This window comes from Poecilia mexicana, unplaced genomic scaffold, assembly GCF_051168715.1.
Source record: "Poecilia mexicana isolate PSO_F unplaced genomic scaffold, ASM5116871v1 scaffold_22, whole genome shotgun sequence".
Lineage (NCBI taxonomy): Eukaryota > Metazoa > Chordata > Actinopteri > Cyprinodontiformes > Poeciliidae > Poecilia > Poecilia mexicana.
This window is the reverse complement of record NW_028263391.1, coordinates 9,428,101-9,453,053: the sequence shown is the minus strand read 5'-3', so window position 1 is coordinate 9,453,053 and position 24,953 is coordinate 9,428,101. Positions and strand designations below refer to the sequence as shown.

The 24,953-nt window shown below is 40.8% G+C and overlaps 4 protein-coding genes across 5 annotated transcripts in view; all 4 read left to right on the top strand.

The window, feature by feature from the left end:
- Positions 1–2,530: 2,530 nt before the first annotated feature.
- On the top strand, positions 2,531–7,625 carry LOC106922803 (inositol-3-phosphate synthase 1-A). The gene is made up of 11 exons (XM_014995507.2): positions 2,531–2,734; positions 2,830–2,954; positions 3,071–3,232; positions 4,073–4,202; positions 4,751–4,944; positions 5,043–5,192; positions 5,282–5,500; positions 5,578–5,742; positions 5,833–5,946; positions 6,586–6,803; positions 6,921–7,625. The coding sequence occupies exons 2-11, from the start codon at positions 2,841–2,843 to the stop codon at positions 7,120–7,122; spliced, it is 1,668 nt and encodes a 555-aa protein (XP_014850993.2). The 5' UTR covers positions 2,531–2,734; positions 2,830–2,840; the 3' UTR covers positions 7,123–7,625.
- A 1,552-nt stretch (positions 7,626–9,177) lies between these two features.
- tpgs1 (tubulin polyglutamylase complex subunit 1) lies at positions 9,178–11,293 on the top strand. The gene is made up of 2 exons (XM_014995505.2): positions 9,178–9,608; positions 10,585–11,293. Exons 1-2 carry the CDS (start codon positions 9,253–9,255, stop codon positions 11,240–11,242), a joined length of 1,014 nt encoding a protein of 337 aa, XP_014850991.2. The 5' UTR covers positions 9,178–9,252; the 3' UTR covers positions 11,243–11,293.
- A 1,148-nt stretch (positions 11,294–12,441) lies between these two features.
- LOC106922801 (uncharacterized) lies at positions 12,442–17,059 on the top strand. The gene is made up of 4 exons (XM_014995504.2): positions 12,442–12,762; positions 14,064–14,612; positions 14,688–14,848; positions 15,730–17,059. Exons 1-4 carry the CDS (start codon positions 12,595–12,597, stop codon positions 16,160–16,162), a joined length of 1,311 nt encoding a protein of 436 aa, XP_014850990.2. The 5' UTR covers positions 12,442–12,594; the 3' UTR covers positions 16,163–17,059.
- Positions 17,060–17,375: 316 nt separating this feature from the next.
- gna11b (guanine nucleotide binding protein (G protein), alpha 11b (Gq class)) overlaps positions 17,376–24,953 on the top strand; it is a 35,851-nt gene continuing 28,273 nt past the window's right edge. For both annotated transcript variants that reach the window (XM_014995502.2, XM_014995503.2), the window contains exon 1: positions 17,376–18,845. In XM_014995502.2, coding sequence (XP_014850988.1) covers positions 18,710–18,845 — 136 coding nt within the window. In that variant the 5' untranslated portion in view covers positions 17,376–18,709. The remainder of the gene's footprint in view (positions 18,846–24,953) is intronic.

Below are 24,953 nucleotides of genomic sequence, written 5' to 3'. Positions count from 1 at the left end.
ACGCAGAAAATGTTCTCTGTGTTACATTTTCTGTGTTACAACTTGAAATTTGGATCAAGTACCGACTGTATTATGAACCAGCTTCAGTGCAGCTATGATTTCTTGCAGTGGTTATATTGTTCACAGAGGCACAAACTCCTCTTTGACTTGCTAACAAACAATAGAAATCTGTTTGGAGTGCTCTTTTTTTTTCTCAGTTTTTTTTAGGACTTGTGGCACCCTTGAAGACAGTGACACCCAGGGCAAAGACTGATACAGACCTCACCTAAAAGCACAGCCGAGTTTGGCAAATTATATGTCTTCACAAATTTTAATAATGGGTGATATGGCTTTCTGACCAGGGCGGCATAGGGGGATGTCACAAAGCCGACAATAAAAACAGAAAAGCTATCTATTATTTCCCCCTGATTGTGTTTTCTATTTCCCAATTGTATAGTCAGTCAATTGAAATGGGAGTCCAAGTGTAGTGTGAACATTGTAAATAAACATACTGTTGCCACTATTAGGATTCATCTATTAATTTATTTTCAACAAAAATAGCAAAGGATCATCAGCTTTTTCTTTCTTAATTCCAGTATCTATTTATTAACCAATCAAATCTATAGTATATTTCACAGCAGTTCAAAGCGATTTACATCAGAAGAACATAAAAAACACAATAATTAACATTTACATGTTGTCTTTATATTTATATTTTTATTGTCTTTTTTCCCCCTCCCCAAACCATTTGATATCTGTCTGATTGTCTACGGGTGTTTGTTCTGGATCCTTCTCTTCCTCCTCCAACCTACATTCACGTGGGGTGACAGTCAACAGTGGGTCATGCGTTATACTTCCAGCGATCTGATTGGCTGAGGGTCAAAGACATGCTCGTGGAAAATTTGGACCACAAAAGTCATAAAATGCAGGCGCTAAGTGCTTTTGTGTGAACTCTTCCCATCTATTCTGCCAGAGGATGTAAGTGTTGTCACAGAGGTATGTAAGATAAAAAGATAAAATAAAAAAGAGAAGTATGCAAAAATATGCATGCACAAAATCATTGAGAATATAATTATTATAAATACAATAGCAACCAAGACTTTTTACCCCCCTGCCCCCCTTTTTTTTACTAATACAATTGCAAAGAGCAATAGCCTTATCCCATGTTTACTGCAGTCAGTGAAGTTACACAGGAATTTTCCACTCTTAAGATTATTTTTGCACTGTGGAGTGGAGTGGGAGGGGGTGGTGTTTTCCTCCTCTTCTAATCGCCTTTCCAACGACTTTCTTTAGTTCCGCATAATTATGATGAATAAATCAGAATGATTTGTGTCTCTACATTGTAATTATTGCATGACAGTATTATTGTCTTTGATAACCGTTTTTTTTTTTTTTTCCTGAGACCGGCCGACTGTCGGAGCGCATGCACCGGCTTCAAAACTAAAATGGAAGATGATCTATGGCTAACATGCACTATAAGGCAAGGGGATTGTGTTAATGCGTGTTAAATACATCTGAACATGATTTACACATACCCTGCGTTGTTTTCTACCTATGAAGTGAAGTGGATCACAGCACAGCAGCTGCACGTGAATTGCACGTGATATGGTGTTTTCTGTCGCTCATTGGCTGGCGGCGGTCTCTACTTGGCAGTGATTGGTCAGGAAGAGGCGTTCATTTTGTAAGATCTTTTAATACCGTTTTCTTATATATATAAAAAATATATGTTTCAATAGAAATTGTCAAAGAAAACCCTGAAACAGTGGAATGGTAAGTGCGAGTTCCACATCCTGTTTATGTTTTGCATACAGCCAGCACCGGGGTTAAAATTGGCACAATGATATATTTTTTTAATAAATGTAAACATAAATGCAATTATTTTTCATTTGCATGAGATTTGGTCATGTGAAGTAGCTTGCATTTGAAATTAAGTGTATGATACATCTAGCAAATAATTAAAAGACTAAAAATGTTTTTAAAGTGTATAACTATTTTTATGTCAAACATTTCTAAACTGAAATTAAAAAATGGGCATCATTGGTATCGTGCATTTTGTTTATAATCTGGGTCAAAGTAGGAAAAGCAGTTAAAGCACCCACTACAACTTTAAACTCATAATGACTGTCAAGATGCAACATTGAATTGGTTATTGTTAATGTGGACCAATTTTTTTAGCATTTGTGATTCAGTATTCATACATGCAAGCACTTCCAACTGCATGCAATTCTCCTGAATTAATACGTTTGCATTTGAAGGCACAAGGACAGCAACAAAATGCAAAAAAAAAAACACTATTAACGCTGTTATTTCAAGCTTCAATAAATGCTTTATTTGGTTATAAAGTGATCAAATACAGCAATGAATTACTAAACTGTGCATTGTGTGATTCTACAAACAGCCTCCATTAGATCCACGCCAGTGGAAGATTTTCTTCTCTATCAGAACCCTCTAGAATGGAATATTTCTGACTTGTGTCAGGTCCCTCCTCGAGGATGCTGAGCTTCAAAGCAGCGCTCCCATTGGCTGACAGTACCACGCGCTGGCCTTTTGTCTGCAGCCACGCGCCTTATATAAAGGGATGGGGTGTGCTGGTTGCGAAGAATCGGATGAGTGCGACGTACTAAGAAGAGGAGTCTGCTAGCAGAGCCAACCAACGGAAGCCACCCGTCACTACTTCGTCACAAGGACTAAGAGAGTATCCGACAACGACACTAGCGCTGAAAGCTTTTTCTTATCGCTTAAAGAAGAAAAATAGGTTAGTTAGAGAGTGTGTTTCTTACTTTGCGGAAGCCTGGAGCTAACAGGAAGTGTTTCATTACAAATTTTAATAACTATTTCGTTGCTTTTCAGAGTCTGTCGCCATGTCCGCGAGCATTCACGTTAACAGCCCCAATGTGAAGTACACAGACACTCACATCGAGGCGCATTACTCCTATCAAACCACCTCTGTGTGTCAGGAGGGAAACAGAGTAACGGTCAGTATAACAATAGCCATGAATATCGCCTCTACTATCACAGTAAATGTGCGGCTGCGCACAGAGTGCAATCTGTCCCAGTTTCCGTAGCTGACGTTGGTCTCTGTGGCATAAAGGTGACCCCCAGCAGCACCGAGATGACATTCCGCACCGAGCGGCGCGTTCCCCGGCTGGGCGTGATGCTGGTGGGCTGGGGAGGCAACAACGGAACCACGGTCACCGCCGCTGTCCTGGCCAATAAGCTGGGTCTCACCTGGAGGACCAAGAACGGAGAAAAGGTGAGCGGAGGGACCCAGTTTGAAGTGGAGAAAATATAGAAAAATTCCGTTTAGTCTTTAAAGTTGTTATATTTGAGAATAATAGTAATATTATTGTAAGAATATAATGATTGTAGGATCCAGTTAATTACACAAAATTATGTGTGTCTGTCAGTGAATGTTGGTGATGCTTAAAACTCGGGTTATTTTCTTAGAGAACCTCAGTTTGCTGACAATCCATTTTTACTTCTTATTTGCCTAAACAATTAAGATTCTTAACTAAATGATGAAATGGAGTCTAGATTCCTTAAAAGCACAGAAATAATCCCTTTAATGTAGTTGTGGACGTAAACTGTGAATCAGATGTCGACTTCAACATAATTAGTAATTCATAGTCTATCGCCATTTTTATTTATTTGCATGTGTTTCTTTGTGTCACCCCCTGTTGTGCCACCCTGAGCAGAAAGTCATATTTCCTAATGTAAATAGTCCCACTGATCTCAGTTCATTTGCCAAACTGTGGTGAAATCTTTTTCTGTGAAAACCATTGCTAAGCTAATTAATATATATGTTGTCTAATGCTATAATTAGTTTGTTATCCCACCACTACTTTTGGTACCACCACTGATCATCAACTTCCTGCTCCTGCTTAGTTGAGTGTTCACTCTCAACTATCAGAGTTCCTAGATATCTCCCATAAAAGGGCTGAGATATGCAACACTACCCCCGGTGGTCAAGTCTTGTGTTTTCCTTATAAAACCAAATGTCTTCCTTTATGTGATGTAACATAGTTTAATCTGACCTGTAACAGAATGAACTCACTTTCTTTTTTGCCCTTTCTCTCATCTCTATTCCTTTTAGAAAGCAAACTACTACGGCTCCCTGCTGCAGGCATCCACTGTTTGTCTGGGGTCAGGGCTGGAGGGAGAGGTCAACGTGCCGTTCCGTGACCTGCTGCCCATGGTGCACCCTAATGACATTGTTTTTGACGGTATGGAGAACCCCAGATATTCACCTCATGGGTTAACCTGTAACACCTCAATGCGATTATGTAGGAAAGTGAAGACAGGGAGACTTTTGTTAGCAAAACCTGACCTTAAAGCTGTGGCTTGAAAATCCAATGGAAAGCAAGTGAATGTGAACCAGTGCTGGCTCAAGTCATAAGCAAACAATCACACTGCTTAGGGCCTCCAGGCCAGCAGGGGGCCCCCAAGATCTCCGTACTTGTAAGACAGAAGATTTGTGTTTATGAGTCCTTTATTTTCACTCAACTTTGTAAACAAAGAGCTTAATTTAAAAGATTTCTTGAAGTTTCATTGTGGGGAATACTATTTTTAGTACAAATTTTGCATAGTACATGACAATCTAGATGAGTATCTTTGTGTTTTAATGGGAAACGATAAATTTAAAGTCTGCCAAGTGCTGGCTCTGATATGAACTAATGTTCATATCGGAACAGAGAGCATAGTGACGTTTCTCTAGCTAATCTGTGTCGTAAAAGTAAAATTCCTTTAATTTGTGATGGATCCATGTCTTCAGGTTGGGACATCTCCTCACTGGATCTGGGCAGAGCAATGGAGCGAGCGCAGGTGCTGGACTGGTCCCTGCAGGAGCAGCTGCGACCGTACATGAGCAGCCTCAAACCAAGGCCTTCCATCTATATACCCGAATTTATTGCAGCGAACCAGGAGAGTCGGGCTGACAACGTCCTCACTGGCACCATGGCGGAGCAGGTAACGGATGCTGCCACTCCCCTTTTTTTTTATTTTTGATCAATTTTAGCTGTTATTGTACCATTTTATTAAAAGAAAATATGTAAATGATTTTCCAGATGGAGCAGATCAGAGCTGACATTAGAGACTTCCGTCGGTCCAGCGGCGTGGACAAAGTCATAGTTCTGTGGACAGCCAACACGGAGCGCTTCTGCGATATCGTCCCAGGGGTCAGTGACTCAGCCAAGAACCTGCTGGCTGGAATCCAGGTGAGAAAGAGCTCTATACGAGGTTGCATTGAGCAGGTTTGGTTTGAAGTCTTCAGTTCTCTCATCTGCACACTTTTCCTCCTCCTCAGGCTGGAGCAGCAGAGATTTCTCCCTCCACTCTGTTTGCCGTAGCCAGCATTCTGGAGGACTGCGCCTACATCAACGGCTCTCCGCAGAACACCTTCGTCCCCGGGGCCATAGAGCTGGCCATGCAGAGAGGCGTGTTCATCGGCGGCGACGACTTTAAGTCCGGCCAGACCAAAATCAAGTCAGTTCTGGTGGACTTCCTGGTCAGCGCAGGCATCAAGGTAAGATAGTACACTTTTTTTTTTTTCTTTAGACGGAAAGTAATCCAGGATTCAGCAGCTTTGCTTCGCCTTGACAGCCGACGTCCATCGTCAGCTACAATCACCTCGGCAACAACGACGGGAAGAACCTGTCCGCCCCTCAGCAGTTCCGCTCCAAGGAGATCTCCAAGAGCAACGTGGTGGATGACATGGTCCAGTCCAATCCTGTGCTGTATCAGCCTGGGGAGAAACCTGACCACTGTGTGAGTGAAATATAAAAAGCACAAACGCACACTGGAACTTTTGTGTGGATGCTCAAGGTGAACCTCTGCCGCATCTCCCTCCTACATTAGGTGGTGATTAAATACGTCCCATATGTGGGAGACAGCAAGCGCGCCATGGATGAGTACACATCCGAAATAATGATGGGCGGGCTCAACACCATCGCGCTCCACAACACCTGTGAGGTTAGTATCAATGCATTTCAGCAACAAAACCGCCATGAGATTAGAGTGGAAGCAGTGTTACAGCGGAGAGGCTCAGGAGCAACTGATCCCGATGATAATCCATCTTTTTAAGCCTTAAATCTAATACAAAGAGACACATGCAGGTCACACACTGTCTTAACTCATTCTGCTACCAGCTGGACACAGAAGCACAGCATCCAAGTTAAATTTGTTCATTGATCAATTTTCAAAACTCTTTAGTTAGGGAACTTTTATAGGCACTTGTACTAGATTTTATTTGGGGTCAACAAAGTAAATGGGGAGAAGGCAAATATACACTTTTTGATAGTATTTTTAAAAAATTTGTAGTACTCCAAATTAAACACATTCGTCTTGATTTGGGATATTTTTACTCTGTCTCCCTCTAGTGGTTAAAAAGAAAAAAGGCGAGCATTTCTGCAGAATGCCTTGCCCACACCATCAGACATCTAAATAGCTTCATATGAGACATAGCTCTTCTATATTTAACAGCTTCATTTATTACCAAATACTACTCTAATTTGAACTTAGTTATTCATAATAATCAAGATAAACTAAGAAAACAAACGCTTTGTTTTGACTCAGCTTAAGTTTTCAATTTTCCTCTTTGAATCTTAACAGGACTCGCTCCTGGCCAGCCCGATCATCCTGGACCTGGTTATCCTGACTGAGCTTTGCCAGCGAGTGACAGTCAGGCCTCAGGGAGAGGAGGACTTCCAGTCCTTCCACAGCGTCCTCGCTCTGCTCTCCTTCCTCTGTAAGGCCCCTCTGGTCCCATCAGGGACTCCAGTCGTCAATGCCTTCTTCCGCCAGAGAGCCTGCATAGAAAACATCATGAGGTATGAACTGCTTTCAAATGAGAATGTGTTTTTTTTCTCTCTCTCTCTAATGAACTTAACGTTCCATCCAACACAAGAATTGTAAGTTCTGACTGATCTCTTTTTGTTCTTGTCCAGAGCGTGCCTTGGCCTTCCTCCCCAGAACCACATGCTGCTGGAGCACAAGCTGCAGAGGAACTTCCTGACGGCGCACTCAACCTACATCAACAACGATGTGGCCACACTAAAAAAAGCCGCCCTCGCCAATGGGAACCATACCTCTGTACCACTGAAAAACGGCATCTACACTCACCAGAGCGACACGGCTTGCGCTATGTAACGGCAGATATTCCACTGAAGCCCAAAACGGACTGCTGCGAAGTTTAATGAATTGTTTGAGATGAACAAACACCCCAGTTGATCAAATTTTGATCCAAATATGAAAAGGAATTAGCTAAATGTGCTTGAGGGTAGAGACCACAGTTGTTTAGAAATGTGTGGAAACCACACACAGTAACTGACCAAATCTTTTGTGTACTCCACCTTTTTAACATTTCACTGTTTTTAAATTACTTAATGCTGTTTTTACGAGTTTACAATGTTTAAATTAAAGTAGGTTTTCAAGTTTAGAATGTTAAAGCACAAATGTAATGTATATATCTGAAAAATAGATGTTTAATACTGTATTGTTTCTACTTGAATAGACAGCCTATGGTGTGAAAAGAGGGAATGTTGCATTCACTGGTTTAGGGTTGACATCTTGTTTCTGATGTATTGCAGAATTCTTAAAGGTTTTATGTGAAATTGAGTATTTTACAATAAAATTAGAATTTTTAGGTTGAACATTAAGTTTTTGTTAAATTTATCCGGTGTCTCACGTTTGGTTAAATGTTTTAACAGACAGGCTGTACTTAATGAGTAATGTAAGCAATTTTTGCTCTGGATTTTGTTTAAGAGTTTCAGTAAAGTTGCTAAGCATGCAGGCTACAATATTTTAGACTTTAATATAATATTTTATCATTAGCAATTATACACTATGTTTTATTGGTCCAACAACTAAAATCCAAACTAATAAAAAAAAATAATGAATGTGTTGTTGCTGATAAGGACAGATAAAACCATCCATCCATTTTCCTTCACCCTTGTCCCTCAGTGGGGTCAGGAGGGGTGCTGGTGCCTATCTCCAGCTCACGTTCCGGGCGAGAGGCGGGGTACACCCTGGACAGGTCGCCAGTCTGTTGCAGGGCAACACAGAGACACACAACCATGCACACACACACTCACACCTAGGGGCAATTTGGAAAGGCCAATTAACCTGACAGTCATGTTTTTGGACTGTGGGAGGAAACCGGAGAACCTGGAGAAAACCCACGCATGCACAGGGAGAACATGCAAACTCCATGCAGAAAGACCAGGGCTGGGAATTGAACCCAGAACCTTCTTGCTGCAAGGTGACAGCTCTACCAACTGCGCCACCGTGCAGCCCTAGATAAAACCAGAAGGTGTGTAATCGAAAATATATAATTTCACAGCTACTTGACCTCAGATGTTCAAAGTTAAAGGAAACTTTTATTCTCCTATCTGTATCATGAAAAGACAACCAGTTAGCTGCCACTTAAATCCTTCTGTCACACGATTCAGGTGATTAAATAGGATTAAATATCCTATTTAATCACCGAAATCTTTTCGAATTGAACAAGAATTGAAAGCACACATACCCACAGTGTTGCTTTAATTCTTTCATATTTGAATCTCCCATAGCAACCATTCAGGGGGTACCTAAACGCTGCTTATTTCCACAAAGAAGGGCTGAAGAGCAGGAGCTCCTTAAAGAGACAGAGGTCAATTTCAAATAGTCAAACTAAGATGCAAAATGTCTTTCAAATCATATTTGATATATATATAGTATTTTATAACAACTGTTTCCCCTTTAAAAAAGATTAGAGATTTATAAAAGCTTAATGAAGAGCTGAAGATGGAGTACTATTTTTAAACAGTTTTTCTAAGATCATTAATACAACCAAAAAGTGTATAAGGTTCGAGCTTAGACTGAATTATTTTTATGAACTATAGATTCTTTGTAATTCAATTTGGCCTTGTGAAACCCATCTGGAGCAGAAATCAGATGTTTACATACATTTTTTTTTCAGTCAGGTACGATATCAAAATTATTTTATGAGCAAAATAAAGTATATTTTTTCCAAATCTATCTATCTATCTATCTATCTATCTATCTATCTATCTATCTATCTATCTATCTATCTATCTATCTATCTATCTATCTATCTATCTATCTATCTATCTATCTATCTATCTATCTATCTATCTATCCAAATGTATTGTTCTTTACTGTCATTATATTGACAAATTTCAACAATGCGCTATTATTGTATGACGCACTGCTTCCTGCTTCCCGACCGGTGCTCCATCACTTCCGCTGCCGTTGCTGCGACACGGGACGTCAACAGCGATGGCTGACAAGGAGAAGCGCCGGTCTGCGGCTCTTCCTTCGGGGATGTCCTCGGGCAAAGTCGTCAAATCGGACAGCGAGAGGGAGTTCCTGGAGCAGGCCGGCGTCGGGGACCTGCTCCGCGGGGCCATTCTGAAGATGGTCGAGGCCAGGTCGGATGATCCCATCGGGTTCCTGGCCGACCACTTCTGCAACCTGGCCTCGGTTACGGACAGCGGGACGGCTGGATGCGGGGATGAGGACCAGCAGCAGCAGCAGCAGCAGCAGAGCACCGGCCTTGCTGGCGCAGGCGCACACGAGCAGCAGCGTCTTAACAGGGCGCTGTGGCACCTGCGGCTGGCGCATCACTCTCAGAGGTGTGGGCGGATTTATCGCTCAATTTGAGGCACCCATAGACACCAGCATTTGTCAGTAGGATTACTATTCGCGAGACTACATTTGCTGATTGAGAAACACTTAAAAATGTATCGACAATTTTACAAATGCGTATGTATTTTTTTTCAAATGTATTCATTTTACAGAAACATATTGCAAAGTATAATGTCATGATTTTATGCGATAGATCAACACAAAATATTATTAATTCTCATATTTTTACGTATTTATTTGGAAACAGTAAAAGAAGGAGCTCATGAGTCAAGTCAAGTTTATTTGCTTACAGCACATTTTCAGCATCAAGGCAGTTCAAAGTCCTTTACATTATAAGAACACCATACAGATGAAATAAGATGCTTGACCTGCATGCAAATTTGGGAGAAAACAAGCACTGCACCATGAACATCCCACCCCAGCAGTACATATTGTGGTGGCACCGATACACCACCACAATATTTATTGTGCATTTTTTATTTTTAGAAACATGTTTACTTTATCTTCTACTTTACAACAAGGCAGTTTTGTGTTGGTCATCACATAAAATCGTAATTAAAGACACTGAAGTTTATGGGTGTAATGTGAGAAAAAAGTGAAAAAGTTCAATGAGGTTTTTTTTTAGGGATACTGTATTATCATCCCAACAATTTCATTTCTTATTATTAGTATAAGTTATCATACTGGCAGTAATGTCTTTGAAAATATCTGTTTACTGAGTTTATAATGCTATTTTTTCAATAAGACATTTTAGCACTGTTGTCAGAAAGAACAAAACACTTGATTATTCACTTAGCTCCAAAAAAATCCCCCTGCTCTTATTCGTCTCTAGCCCTCTGTCTCGGAGATTGCTGTTTTTCTGTCGCTGCTGGGAAAATAACAGTCAATACGCATCTTTAGTAACAATAAACTAAAAAAAGACATTTTTCTACACATTGACCGTATGATTTTTCTGTATTTTAGATCAGCTTTCAGCAACAATGTTCGTGTGGCCTACGACCTCCTGAACCTTAACAGGTGTCTGAGGCAGGCAAGTGAGAATCCGGAGGGCCCAGATGGTTCCTGCCTTGACGTCCCTCCTGACGCAGAGGGCAGCGGGGGCGTAAAAGGAGGCCTCTACACGCAGACTCTGGAGTGCCTCTGCAGCGAAGGCGGCGTCCCTGCCTCAACCTCCGCCCCGCTCCTACGACGCCTCTGCTGCCAGGACCACGAAGCTGTCCCTTACGATGTCTTCCGTCATGGCGTGCTCACCTGTGCTGTTTTCTCGGACTACATCCGGCAGGCTCAGAGGCTTTACGCCGAGGTGTGCTGCCCCGACGAGGGGCCAGCCACCAGGGCCCTGTGCTCCGCAGTGCTTGGGACCTTAAAGGAAGCGCTTGAGACCTCCCAGGACTGTGATGCAAACTGCTTCGTTAATGCCAACGCTAAATCTAGTGCTTGTTTGGAAGCAAATGCGAAGGCTATCCGCTACTTGGAGGCCAGCGCCAAGATCTCCCCCCACAAACTGGCACAGGCCATGGCCGGAGCCCAGACCCGCGGGCCCGGTGGCAACATGGATGCGAAGGAGTTTGAAAACGCAGCCGCAGACCTGTTCATCGCTCGTGTAAAAGTTGTATCCTAGAGGTACATAGATGTCATGAATGTACAGCAATAAACAATCCTTCATCTCTAACACACGTCTGAAAACTCCAGAATAAAAACAAACCTTAACACTAACAATAAACTCAGTAACCACAGTAAACACTTTTGGTGACTTCTGATATTTTATTAAATCAGCTCCTATAAGTATTCATCTTCAGAAACTTTTTTAATGAGAAAAAAAACAACAACAACATATATTTCTGCAAGTGTAATTACTTTTTTAGTATCTAGATCTCAGATTCTTTTAGGGAGAGATATTTTGAAATAGTAGTACAAGCCCTTCACTACTACAAGCCCTGCACAAAATTAAAAACTAAAAGGAAAAAAAAATCTTATCTATTGCTACAGCATGCTTTTTTTTTAAAGGATGTGATTCAGTTAAACATGCAGGTCATTATTTCTCAGAAGTCTGGTATTTCCAAATTGGAAAAGTAACAAAAATATCAATCAGAATGTCTCTCCAACCTCACTATCAAAATATAATATGCCTGCCACACATAAAATTTAGCTACACCTGCTGTAAGAAATGTTGATTAGCCTTTCTGATGATTTGTGTCTCAAACGTTTCATGCATACACTGAACCTCCTTTAGTTAATATTGCTCACTAAGCAATATATTATTTTAAAGAAAATACAGAAAAATATATTTTTTTGTTTTGCAGACATTGAAGTAGCTATCCTCGTTTAGAGATTTTTTTTCATCCAAAGTTGCGAACATGCACCTGATCCTCCCAAGTGTGCTGGCGTCGACAAGGAGGGGAATCAAAACATTCTCCATTTGGCTTTTCTATTGTGACTAAGTGTGTCAAAAATAATAATGGTATTTTAAAAACAATCCAACGTGTCTGGAAACTTCTACCAAATCATTGCGTCACTAAAAATTCAAGTCTGAGAAGAGAGTAAATCAAAATTAATTACAAGCACAGAACAATAAAGTACTACCATTAGTCACGATTTGAAGAAGAGATAGATATTCAACATAACACAAAGAAACTAAATAAAAAAAAACTGTTAAAGAAACAACAAACAGCATTTGCGTAGACCACCTCTTTTTGTAGCTACGGTGTCGGTTTTACTGTATTTTTACTGTATAACTTTATGAAGTCCGTTTTATTATCAATAAAAAAGCGAAAATTGGACTTTGCTCAATCTTTGACCTACAGACACAGTGACTACGTATGACCACTAGATGGCAGCACCATTTAGAAACAGACATTGGACGCAAAGGCGGAAGTAAGCATCATAGCTTGGTTGTCGCTTCTCTAACCGTTCAGATAGTTCAGTATGATGCTCTCGCTTTATCCGAGTTAACTCCCCGTTAATTTCTCCAGAATGGGAGACGAGGAGGAGCAGCAGCGCTCCTTGATGTTTCTCCTGACCTACATGTTGCTGAAGCGCAGGAGAGACATAAACCACGCAGACATTCAGAGGCGCGATGAAATCCAGAGGCGCATCCGACATCGACAGTACTTCTTCCAGAGACAGAGGAGGATGCTCATGGTCAGTGCTTTGGGAGCCGGTTCGGTAATAATCTATAGTTATTGGCGCTTTGAACTTCAGTTTTAGTTAAAATGTCTCAAATCCAGAGCTGAACTCTAGTTATGGGGTCCCATTTGCACACATAACTGTGTTGTGTATTTGTACACCAGGGAAACTCCAGGTAAGAGTTTTAAAGCCTTTCTCTTTACGGTGGCTTTCTTTCATTCATTCCTTCATAAAGGCTAGTTGTATAGAAGAAACTACTAATATTGTCAGCATACAAAAACATACGGTAACACTTTATTTGAAGGGGGGTGAATAAGACTGTTGTGACACTTTCATAAACATGACATAACACCTGTCAAGAACATGAATAAGCCTTCATGAATATTTATGACTGTTGTCATAAAGTGTCATTCAGTAAATTATGACACTTTTAATACAAAGTTGACATTATTCAAAATGTCTTTGTTATGACAACTTGACATTAATCAAGAAATCATTACTGTTTAAACTTTACCTTTGATAACATAAAGTTATCTAATTTTTAAAGTGCAATCAGTAATACTTTTATAACAAATGTATAAAAGTAATGATTTATTGGTTAATGTCAAGTTGTCATAACAAAGACATTTTGAATAATGTCAACTTTGTATTAAAAGTGTCATAATTTACCGAATGACACTTTATGACAACAGTCATAAATATTCATGAAGGCTTATTCATGTTCATGACATGTGTCATGTCAGTCTTATTCACTTCAAATAAAGTGTTACCAAACATACATATGATGCTTTTGTTCGCATGTGTTCCCTAACAAATCTTCACACAAAATCATTTAAGCTGTAAATTACATTTACCATTTACTTAAATGGTGTCTTGTGTAGGCAGATGGTGGAAATAGATTTTATTCACGAGTAAAGGGGCCGAATACATGCAGCCTACATTTTCAGGGTTGAAACCAATGATTCATATCCTTCCACAGTACAATTATAAATTGCTTTTTGTTGGTTTATACCCCGAAAATCCCAATAAAATACACTAAACTTTATTTGTTTTATATGATTAAGTGGGGAAAAACTTAATGTGAACACTATTGGGAAGTACTTTTAAAACCATACCCAAATAAACCAAAGAAAACACTTTATTGTTGGCTTGTAACCTATATAGAGGGGACTAGAGCTTGTTTTTACCTTATTTAGCTGATGTACAGGTTTGCGTCTTGAGAAGACCCAAATTTTCTGAGGATGACAAGCAAGCTTGAAACTTCCAGCCTCTTCCAAAAGCAGTTCTTCTGATCTTTTCTGCCTCTGCCCCGACAGATGATGATAGCGGGAGGAATGCGCTCCAACGTCCGCATCCGCACCCGACCCTGGACAACCACTCCCCGCTCCGACTGGTGGGAGCGGGTTGTGATGACGGAGTTCCAGCCCTCTGATTGGCTGGACAAATTCCGGATGAGCCGGGAGACCTTCTTCTACCTGTGCGAGAAGCTGAGGCCCCGCCTGGCGCGCCAGGACACCAGCTTCCGGCTGGCGCTGCCGGTAGAGAAGCGCGTGGCTGTGGCCCTGTGGCGTCTCGCGTCCAACGTCGAGTACCGCACCATAAGCGCCCTGTTCGGTGTGGGGAAGTCCACCGTGTGCAGGTGTGTCAGAGACATGTGCCACGCCATCGTGGCGCTCCTCAGCTCCACGTACCTGCGTCCCCCCACCGAGCAGGAGCTGGAGGAATCGGCCCAGCTCTTCCACTCCTACCTGGGCTTTCCTCACTGCGTGGCTGCCATCACAACGCTTCACACAGCCATCATCACCCCATCGAGCAACGCGTCGGACTACGCCAACCCCGCTGGCTGGCTGTCTGTCCTGTCTCAGGTGTCTGTGTGGCTCACGTTCCCGCTCACATCCGATTTAGACTTTCTTTTGTAACATATTTTGCTTTCTCTCCAGGTTGCCATCAGCGGTCAAGGCTACTTCTGGGATGTATGTGCCAGTTTCCCCGGTGGGACCGATCCAGCTGAGATCTTACAGAACTCTGCTCTGTGGGCCACAGCTGCTGAGGGTGGACTGTCTCCTGCCCAAACGCCTGTCTTCATGGGGAAACCGCTTAGGTACAGTTAGTAAGAAAGTAAACACATCACAGAACAACCTTCACATGACGACAATGGATCAGTTAAAATCATCCTTCAGTCTTTTTGTTTCACTAATATTTCTCTCTTTTTTTTTTTTTTTTACAAAATATGATCTAGGGCTTGGAAACATGGCTGAAAAATATATCACAATATAAGTGCTTCTTATCAGTTGATATAAATAATTATTGATTAGTTTTTGTTGTACTCATTTTCTCCTTTCTCACCACTCTGTTGTGTATTGGTAGCAAAACATTAAACTGCGGCTGCGCAAATTACTAAAACAAACAAACAAAAAAAAAATTGTAAAAGAACCGAAACCATTAGAACATTTCAAAATGATCCCAAAAATGTGATCACCTTTTGCAAAAATAAAAATCTGTTCTCTTCAGCAACAACTCCCCCTCCCAAAAAACCCCCAAAAACAATAACCAAAGATTCTGTTACACGTAATTTCAAACTCCATGTAGACTAATAAACTTTAAATTAATTTAAGCTGGGAAATTATACTTTTGACAACTAAAATGAAACAAGAAACAACATGTATGGGGGAAAAAATCTGGTAAAATGAAAATACTTACTTTTAAGATTTAAGGTAATCAAAACTGAATTCAGAATACTGAGCATAAAACTAACAAAACTTGACACCAATCAAACAAAAACCATCTTTCCTGCTATAAAAGATGTAAAATGAGACTGCAAGAAAGCTTTTAAGCGTTTGGAAAAATATTAGTTGGAAATGCAAAGCAGATTAGATTGACCAGGTCAGCCTCAGAAGTGGAATATATACATTGTTTACTCGTTTGTGCCTGAGGGCCTTGTGTTTTTTGATTTTCAGCCTGAAACCCATCTACTGTCTGCAGGTATGTGCTGCTGGGGGAGGCCTGCTACCCGCTCCAGAGCTGGCTCATGAAGGCCTATCCGGAGCAAAAGAGCCGACGGGGATGTCGCACGGCGCTGCCGGAGCCTCAGCAGCTGTTCAACCGGCGCCTCGGCAGAGCGCTGCACGCCTCGGAGGAGGCGCTGCTGAGACTCAGGGCGCGCTGGCAGTGCCTGAGTAAGAGGAACGACTGCGGGCTGGACGTGGTGCCCACCATGATGCTGGCCTGCTGCATTCTGCACAACATGTGCGAGTCCCACGGAGACGCCTTCAAAGCAGAGTGGCAGGTGGAGGTGTGTGAGGCAGAGAACCCCCAGCCCTGCCACAAAGCCCTGGCTCCTGCCAGCATGGACCAAAGTGATGCCGAGGAGGTCCGAGGCCTCTTCTGTGACTATTTCCAACAGCAAAGGACCTGAGTTTAGCTGCCGAGAAAGCTTTCTCAACTGGCATATCAATTTTGTCTTTGCAAATATATAACCTACTGAACTTATCCATTCAAAGCATAAACACTTTTTGATGTTGAACACAGACAGGTGTGCGCTTTCATCTTCTCTGTAAAAAACAGCATGTTGACTTACCTGTCTGGTATCAGTTCCTCCATTAAGGCCAGTTCAGTCCGGTCTGTTTTCTTACGGAAATGCAAAACCTAACCTGAAGATGATTTCTACCGCCAGATAAACGCAGGTGCATTAACGCAGTTACAATACTGATCCCTTTGAACTATTGCACATTTTGCCACATGCAAATTTCAATGGATTTTATTTGGGATTTTACGTGGAAATCTAAAAGACGTGCATATTTGTAAAACGTATGTATGATTTTATTTTATTTTTTTAAAGTGAGAAATGATGTAATGGGTTTGTGTTCATCCTCCCAGAGCTGGTGTTTTACAGAATCACTTTTTTGTATGTTGCTGGAAGCCTATAGTGTCTCTACCAGCTTTGCACATCTAAAGACTGACTCCCCCCCCACCCCCCACCCCCCCACCCCTTCCGTTCTTATTTGCAAAATACCTCAAGAATTCTTCATTATGACTGAATGTTTATGGTTGTTATGGTTGTTGATGTTTTCCTTATCTAGCCCGTCTGCTTGGTTGGACAACCTTGTTTTGGAACTTTAGCAGATATGGCATCCTCTTCCCCTTTTCTTTTATTATAAAATGTGATCTAGGGCTGGGCAATACGGCTAAATTGTTGCAAGTTTTATTGGTTATTATGATCAAATTTAGAAACAGTGAAGTGAGAGTTTTTTTTAAGCTTGAGATGTTGTTTTATAACCTAGCCCTGCTATAAATGTCTCAACTCTATCCCTCACTTGCTGGTATGTTCCTTGGTATTTATGATGCCGTTTGCTCACCAATGTTCTCCAACAAACCTCCAAGGCTCTCATGTGGCAGCTGAATTTACACTGAGAATAAATGACAGATGACTAGATTGTGTTTACAAGTTAGCTATCTGGAGGTAGATGACTGCAAGGCATTTTAGTTGGTTTTGATTTGATTTTTTATTTTTGTATTAAAAATTTTTAAGTTTTATAAATTCAGCGTTTTGCAAGGACGTTTAAGCTGTTTCTGAAAGGAAGAGGAAAAATACTTCTATATTAAAAAATGCATATTTTTAAAAATATTTTAGTTGCAATAAATTTCTTATTTATTGCAAATAAAATATGAGAGGTTTACAGACTGTTGGAAGTTGTGTAGCCCACACATTTTTGTGAATGGGTCTTATGCAATTCTTCCCCCTGGCCTCAAGATGTCGCTGCAGTTCCAGCGCACCTTCGCCTTCTGGTTACATCGTTTTTTGTTTTTTTATGCGGCGGTGCTGCTTCAGTGCCGTTAAAATATGGGTCTAGTTCCACTTTAACACCGTGCTCCAGGCATACTTTTCCATTTTCGCAAACACTTTGTTTAGACCACACCACACGCGTCCTACATTTATAATAGGAGACGGTTATATATGCTGTGGACAATTTTCGCATCTCATGGACGTAAGTTGGGGCGCTCGGATACAAATCCCACCCCGAGACCCGCCTCGCTCATTCAATTGGTCTGCCCCAAACCTGTTTCATGCAGTCCGCCGTCTGTCAGTCAACGCCGCGCTTCCCTCCTCCGCCTCGCTTGGCAGCATCCAGGAGTGTGCCCACCTTATTCCTGCGACGGGCGTTTGATGTGAACATATTTACGGGAAGGGCCGCCGGTTCGGCACGAGATTTTTCTCCGTTATTTCCAGCTTTTTGCACTAGCTTTGTCATTTACCGTCGGGATGACTCAGGATGTAACTGGGTGTTGTCCTGTTGTTTTTAGCTAGGCGGACAAATTCCTTCAACCAGCCTGCTGTTTCAATCACTGCGGGCTGTCACTACGTTAGCCGAGGCGCTGTTTAGTTGGGCGAGCTAGCGGGCTAGCAGGGCGAGCACTCCCGACTGTCTTTGGCCTAATTTAGGGGAGGTTGTACTGATGTTGTTGGAATAACGCCGAAGAGACTGCAGACACATCAGCTGTCACCGGGTTGGATGCTGCAGGTTTGAACCACTCTTGACGGATGGTGAAGATTGAATTGGAAAAGGCAGTGACAGAAAAAAAAAAACCTAAAGGGGCTTTAAGTTGCTGCCATTAGGAACAAAAAAGCAAAAAACCTAAGCTGTGTTCAGAGCGGTGCAGTCAGAGGAGTCCTTAGCTCCCGTTTCCAGTGTGAATCTCCCGTGATTTACGGTGGAACATCCGGGTGAAGTCGCGCTTCTTCCCGGCCGGGGGACAACTTGACAGCGAGGCCCCTTGGCTAAGTCTCCCCTCCCCCAGCCCCGACCATCCATCCATCCGTCCGTCCAGTCCAGTCCAGTCCGACTGACCGCCTCCTCCTCGCTTGCTTGAGAGCCAAGCGAGGGCCGGGGATTCGGGAGAAACGGAAACCGTGAGCCAGTGTTCGTCAGGTCCCGTTTGATCCGGGCTGCCACAACCAGGGGGGATGACTCTGGAGTCCATGATGGCTTGCTGCCTGAGCGAGGAGGCGAAGGAGTCGAAACGAATCAATGCAGAAATTGACAAACAACTCCGCCGAGACAAGCGGGACTCCAGGAGAGAGCTGAAATTGCTGCTGCTCGGTATGTAGCATGAAAACGTTCAAGCACCGTTATCGCTCGCAGTGTTTTGTTTTGCTGTGTGGGCAACTTACCGTCTTGGGCCTTTTTGGCAATGCTAACAAATATGCTACCCAGTCTGCTAACTGGAAGGCAGGTTTCACTATGAGGCTTTTAATGATTTCTCTGAAATGCGCTGCATGAATTTTGATTAGTTGGGGGGGGGAACATTGGGCATTCAAATTGACCAGGGGCGTATACGTGAAAAGCACGGACAAATAATGAAACAAAGGTTTCCTGGGCACAGACGTGTAAAAAAAACAAACACCTTAATTGAACCACTAAAACACATACTTTGATAAACAAATGTAAAACAATTGTAAATACAATTTGTTTTTCAGCCACACGTTTTTCCAAAAACCTGTCATTAATCATTTCCATTGTGCTACTGCCTCTCCTTGATGAATGATTTCATCTGCACCAGGGATCAAACTGTTGCAAGTTTTATTGGTTATTATGGTCAAATTTAGAAAATGGAAAATTAGGACTTTACATAGCTCTTTAAGTCATTAACATTTGTGACTTTTCTTATTCTCTTTTTATTTAGAAGTGGATGATAGTTAGAAATGCACAGAACTGGCTTTTCCATAGTTGTGTTTGTGCATTTTTTTTTTATGCAAAGTGCTGATTTGCCTATTTGAGTTTTTTAAAGTATGCTTTGATGGCACGTTAGCAGTTACGTTTAATTCTATCCAAAAAGCAGTAATTACACGATGATCCATGTTTATATGTATATCCCTATAACGTGATTTTATTTTTCTAAAGGTAATTCAAAAAAGTATGAAGTTAAATATGTAGTGATATAGGTTTTCTGGTCAATACAGATTTTCTGAGAGGTCTGACCTGTTGGATCTGAATTTGACATATTCAGAATTAAAATTTTCTTTTCGGTTCTTCTTAGTTTATTTAATAACCTTTTTTGTTTGTAAGTTTTTTTTTTGTTATTTTTTTTAACAACTTGCACACTGCATCTAAAATTTTTCTCTTACTTGACCGGCATGTAAATAACGCATGTCTGCAAATTTCTTCTTCTTCTTCTTTTTCTTCTTCTTCTTCTTCTTCTTTTTTTGTGACCTTCTCTGCACAGTGAATGAACTGTGATGCAACTTCCTTAGTCGTAAGAGCCTAAAGAATATTTTGCATGCTCTGAACTTCAAATAGCATATTCAGGGAGTTTCTAGTGTCTGCCGAGCTCATAACAAAGCAATCTCAGTGCGCTGTGTGTCCATGCTGCAAACTGTAATTAGCCTGTGACACGTCTTGCCATTTATTAAAAGAAACTTGTGAAATTATTTTGTTGCCATTCGTAGCAACTCTAGAAGCAGGGTGCATTAGGAAGCATGTGTTGCTGATAGAGATTGAGCTGTTAAGCAATTTGCTCATTTATGTACAGCAGTTGTTGGGCTATTTGTTTTCCAACAGTAAAAACACCAGCTCCCGCATGAAGAAAGCCCTTTTGCTGCTGCTGCTGCAAAAGTAAATGCAATGAAGCGATATGTAGAGAAATAAGACTTGGTTGTAACACAAAGCAAAAGCTTTTTAAAATTTTTTTTTTTTTTTTATGCCTGCGCTTTGGATCTGCAACAAATGATCTTTGAATCAGTTTCAGAAATTCTTAGTGAGATTTTAATGAGATGATGTGTGAAAATCTGCCACAATATTTGGACTTTTAACACATCTACATTAGCAAAAAGGAAAAAAAATAGAAGTCATTTTGAAGTATCCCATTTATTGACTTCAAGTTTATTTCTACAGGTGATTTCTACGAGAGACCCGTTTAAACAATCATTTAAATTGCAATAATTACAGTTGACAGATTTAATGTGAAAACAAGCTGAGTGTAATTATTAGAATAAAAGACTTGAGTGAAATGATGGGGAAAATATTAGCACTACTACTAATAATAATAACAACATGTTGACACACTTATGTTGCAGTAAAGCAGTCAGACATGTTGTGCAACCGCTTCACTTTTTAATGATACATTTTCTCCAAATGTTTTATAAAAAAGATGATATTAACTGCAGGATTTGCAAACGGCAATCATGAACGCAACTAACGGTGGTTGCTTGTTTTGCATGAAATAGTTCATTGCAGGACTCCATGTTTTTTGCACTACTGATTTTTTTGCACAAAACAATATTCTCCATTTTCTTTTTGTGGTTAAATCGGCTGTCAAAAACAAACGCTTCCTTGCAGGCTAGTTATAGTTCCAGCAACCTTAACTATTGTAGAATGATCTTATACTTTCAAATTAATCAGTTTCAACTTCCATTGAATAAAAGATTACGCAGTTTAAAGAAAATTTAGTTGAGTATTTCTACAACAAAAAAAAACACTCCCCCTGTTTTGCCTCCAGCAGACAACAGGAAGACTTGGCTCAGGTGAACAACAGAGAACACCACAGCCACATTGCACAGCTTTTTAGTTTGGAGCCATTCTGTTTCCACCTTTTGTAATTTCCCATCTCATAATTATTAGGGCAACTTTCACCCGTCATTGTCATCATTTTTATTCTATACTGTGCTGCTACTACAAGGAAATCCTTGCAAAGTCATTCTAAGTTTAGTGTAGAAATAATACAATAATCACTAGCAATCGTAAGATGTATCTGTATAAAAATAATGATAATCGGTATAGCTCAATAAGTGCATTGTAGTTGACTAGATAAAGTAAAGTAACTGTTTTAATTTTAATGTCTAACTTTTAATGTCTTTTGTGATTGAAGATGTTCAGGATTTCTGTACATGTGGATGTACTAGCAGTTATTTAGTTAATTTTTTACACCAATTTATTGGCAGTTCAGAGGCTGGGGAAAAAAATCTAACTTTTTGTTTTGTTTTGTTTTCATGCATCAAGTTTGAAACTCAGAATTTTTTCATTATCCTGCGCCTAAATGTGCTTTTTCAGTTTAACAATGAAACAGACGTGTGTCAGCAAATCTTGCACATTTTTTGTTTTGTTTTGTTTTGTGTACCCAATTACAAATGTCTGAGAATGATTCTAAAATTTAGATATAAAGAAAGTTGGTTACATATCCTTTGTTGCATCAGACGGAATAATCTTGCAATTTATTTTATGTGTTTTATAACCGTTGAGATTGGGGCGGCGGGTAGGGCATTAGACAAAACTTTAAATTGGTGTCGGCCAATAAAAGCCCTATCAGTGGATGTCTATTGTTTGAGCGTTTGTGATCCATGAGCGTTGTTCTGAATGGACTTCCGTTCCATGTTATATTCATTAATCTTTTTATTATTTGTGCAGCTTCCGGCCTTTACATCTCTAGTGTGAGAGCTCAAGATGGATTCACATACACTTAGAAACCTAATGGAGTCTGGAGGGTAGAAAAAAAAAAAAAAAAAAAAAAAAAAAACGCAGCAGCTTTGAGTTGCCTTCAACATGTTGCGTAACATTTGTATGGCTAGAAAAGGGCTTTGGCTCCCTCACTTAGACCTTGCTGGGTGTCCAGTTTGTCACCGCTGCATTTCTTTTTATTGTTCGGTAAGCACTGCGTTGCACAGAGTTTACCCTTCTGGAGGACAAGGATTCTGATGGATTTGCCCCCTCGTCCTGGAGTCTAGCTGAGTAGGTTAGCTATTTTTATAGCTGGTGTGTGGGCAGGTGGGAGCTGCTGTTGAATAAGTTGAGCTCCACTGCATTGATTCATAGTTCTGTGGACACGGGAACATTTGGCTGCGATTTATCACAAATGCGCCCGTTTTCCTTTTTCATTTCCTTCAGCGCGTGTCGAGAGATGCGCCGCCACTCAGCCGCTCGTCAAGCACCTTTTTGGATCGTCGAATGTTGGAAACTTGCAGGGGGAGGCGGGAACGGGGAGGTGGAGGAGTGGTGGGGGGGGACACAGGTGTCCATTTTTAGGACAATTAGAATTATCTAGGTTGCATCCTTGGTTTCAAAACGTTTGCTCCCATTTCTCACCCACCAAAAGCAGTCCTGGTTATCCGACATGTGTGTCTCCTTTATTTCCCCGCTGAATACCTCAGCTCAGTAAAGTAGGCCGCACTAGAGCCATACCATTGATGGGGCACATTCTGCTTCATGTCGTACATTTCGACCACTGTGGCGCTCTCCTCTACCTCGCTGCTGAGGTGAGAGGATCTGGAAAGAGGTGTTTGCTTTTCTGCTGTGCTTTTGAAAAAGCTTGTGTGCTGCAATCATTTTGGGTTTTTGCCAGACTGTCTGTGAGGGACGGATTTCGACACATCTACGGGTTCGAGCTACCGTGCATGGGTTGGTGTGAGATTCTGATGATATGGGAACTTGAAGGAAAAATACCAGGGTTTCTCATTGTCACGTTAGATACACAAAGACCTTACACAAACTAATTACTCATCTTAAAGACTGAAAAGCCATAATTGTTCCTATTATAACTTAATCTCCAAGGTATTTTTGAGTAAAATGCCTGTTAATAAGTGTCTAGCATGATGATGCGTCAAGAGATTTACAGAATTAAAACGTATTTGCTGTCAAAGTGATAAATATCATCCTTATGGTGAAATTAATGCAAATAGTTTTATAGGCACTGGATGTGAAGGCTTTCAGCTCAACACTATTTCTGTAAAACTCCAATTTTGGTATGAAAAAGGGAGTAGTTCTTGGGTCGTTGCCTTGCTGTTGGGTAGTAGAGTTGGACTTGGACAACACTTGGTTACATAAAAACTCAAGAAACCTTTTTTGTTTTTTAATCTGGCAGCATTTTTGAGTACTTGGTAGAAAAAAATAAATGGGGGCATACCATTGATATTTATATTTTCTTAGTGTCCTTTTCAAAGCACCAAGTAAAGATCTTGACTGACTAACCGTTAGTTGCTAATAACACCAAACTCCGATCTACCAGCGCCAAACGGTTATCTTATTTTTATTTTTTTTATTGCAACGCTATTTAATAATTTCTAGGTTGAAATCGTAATATTCTTAGGCTGGTCAAACAAGAACGGGATCATTTTACACTTAACAGATTCTTTACAACGTGTAAAAATATGGACCAGTCAAACCTGGACTTGGATGACTCCACACTTAGTCCAGATTCCTTTGAACAGTTTGTGACACATTTATTCCCGTGAAATTTGGGGTGGGAGGATTCTTGGTTTTCCCAAAAGTATGCAAGATATCGATTGTTCATTGTTACACCCCTACAGATCAGGTTTGGTGATTTTATTTTAACTGTTTCTCTGTGGTTATTGGTCTTCAGTTTTTTAAGTACTTAATTTATAAAAGTGTAATGAAATTTGTGAAACCTTTATTTCTAAAAACAGAGTGTTAGTTTTCCTAAAATATTTTGCTAAAATCATGTTTGACTTTGTGTCTTGGGTTGGAAATAACATTGAAGTTTAAGTAGCAGATTTCAAGTAAATGTGTTTTTTTTTTTGTTTTTTTTTGTCAATATGCCTAACAAATTATTTTCCTTTTAGTTAATCAACTATTGCTTAAAAACAGAATTACCCTTCTAGTGGATGGCGTTCTTTAGTTTCCATGTCACGATTGGAAATAATCCAATTGCTGAAAACACAAACAGTCAAATTTGTCTCATAAGGTAGAGACAAACAACCTTCTGTCAGCTCAACCAGAGAAAGTTCTGGTCACACCATAACTTTCTATTGCAGCATTTTATTTTTGTCACTTTGAACTGTGAGGATTTAATGGAGAACTTATTCCTACAACCCACGATGCTTTGCGTGAACGACGACGTTCACGCTTCCTTACCTGAAATGACCCATTCATCAACGCCACAGCCGGACCGAGGGGTTGATGCCTCGATACCTCGATGCCGTTGTTCATCCCCTGCCTACGGCCACATCTAAACTCTCAGTATGACTTTCTTTCTCCGGTGTTGTGCTTTGGTCTCTGCCCGTGTCTCCGAATGAACCCTGGTTTTGATGACAGGCAATAGAAGACATTTATCAAAGTGTCAGGGTGAAAGGCAGAGAGCAAGCAAGAGCTGCAATTAGTCACGGCATAAGTGGATCGTTCAGTGTGACTTAAGTCTTGTTGGTGAATGCCTGGATAAGGACGTGTAAGGCAGGATTAGTCCGGGCTCTAATAGGCTTGGTT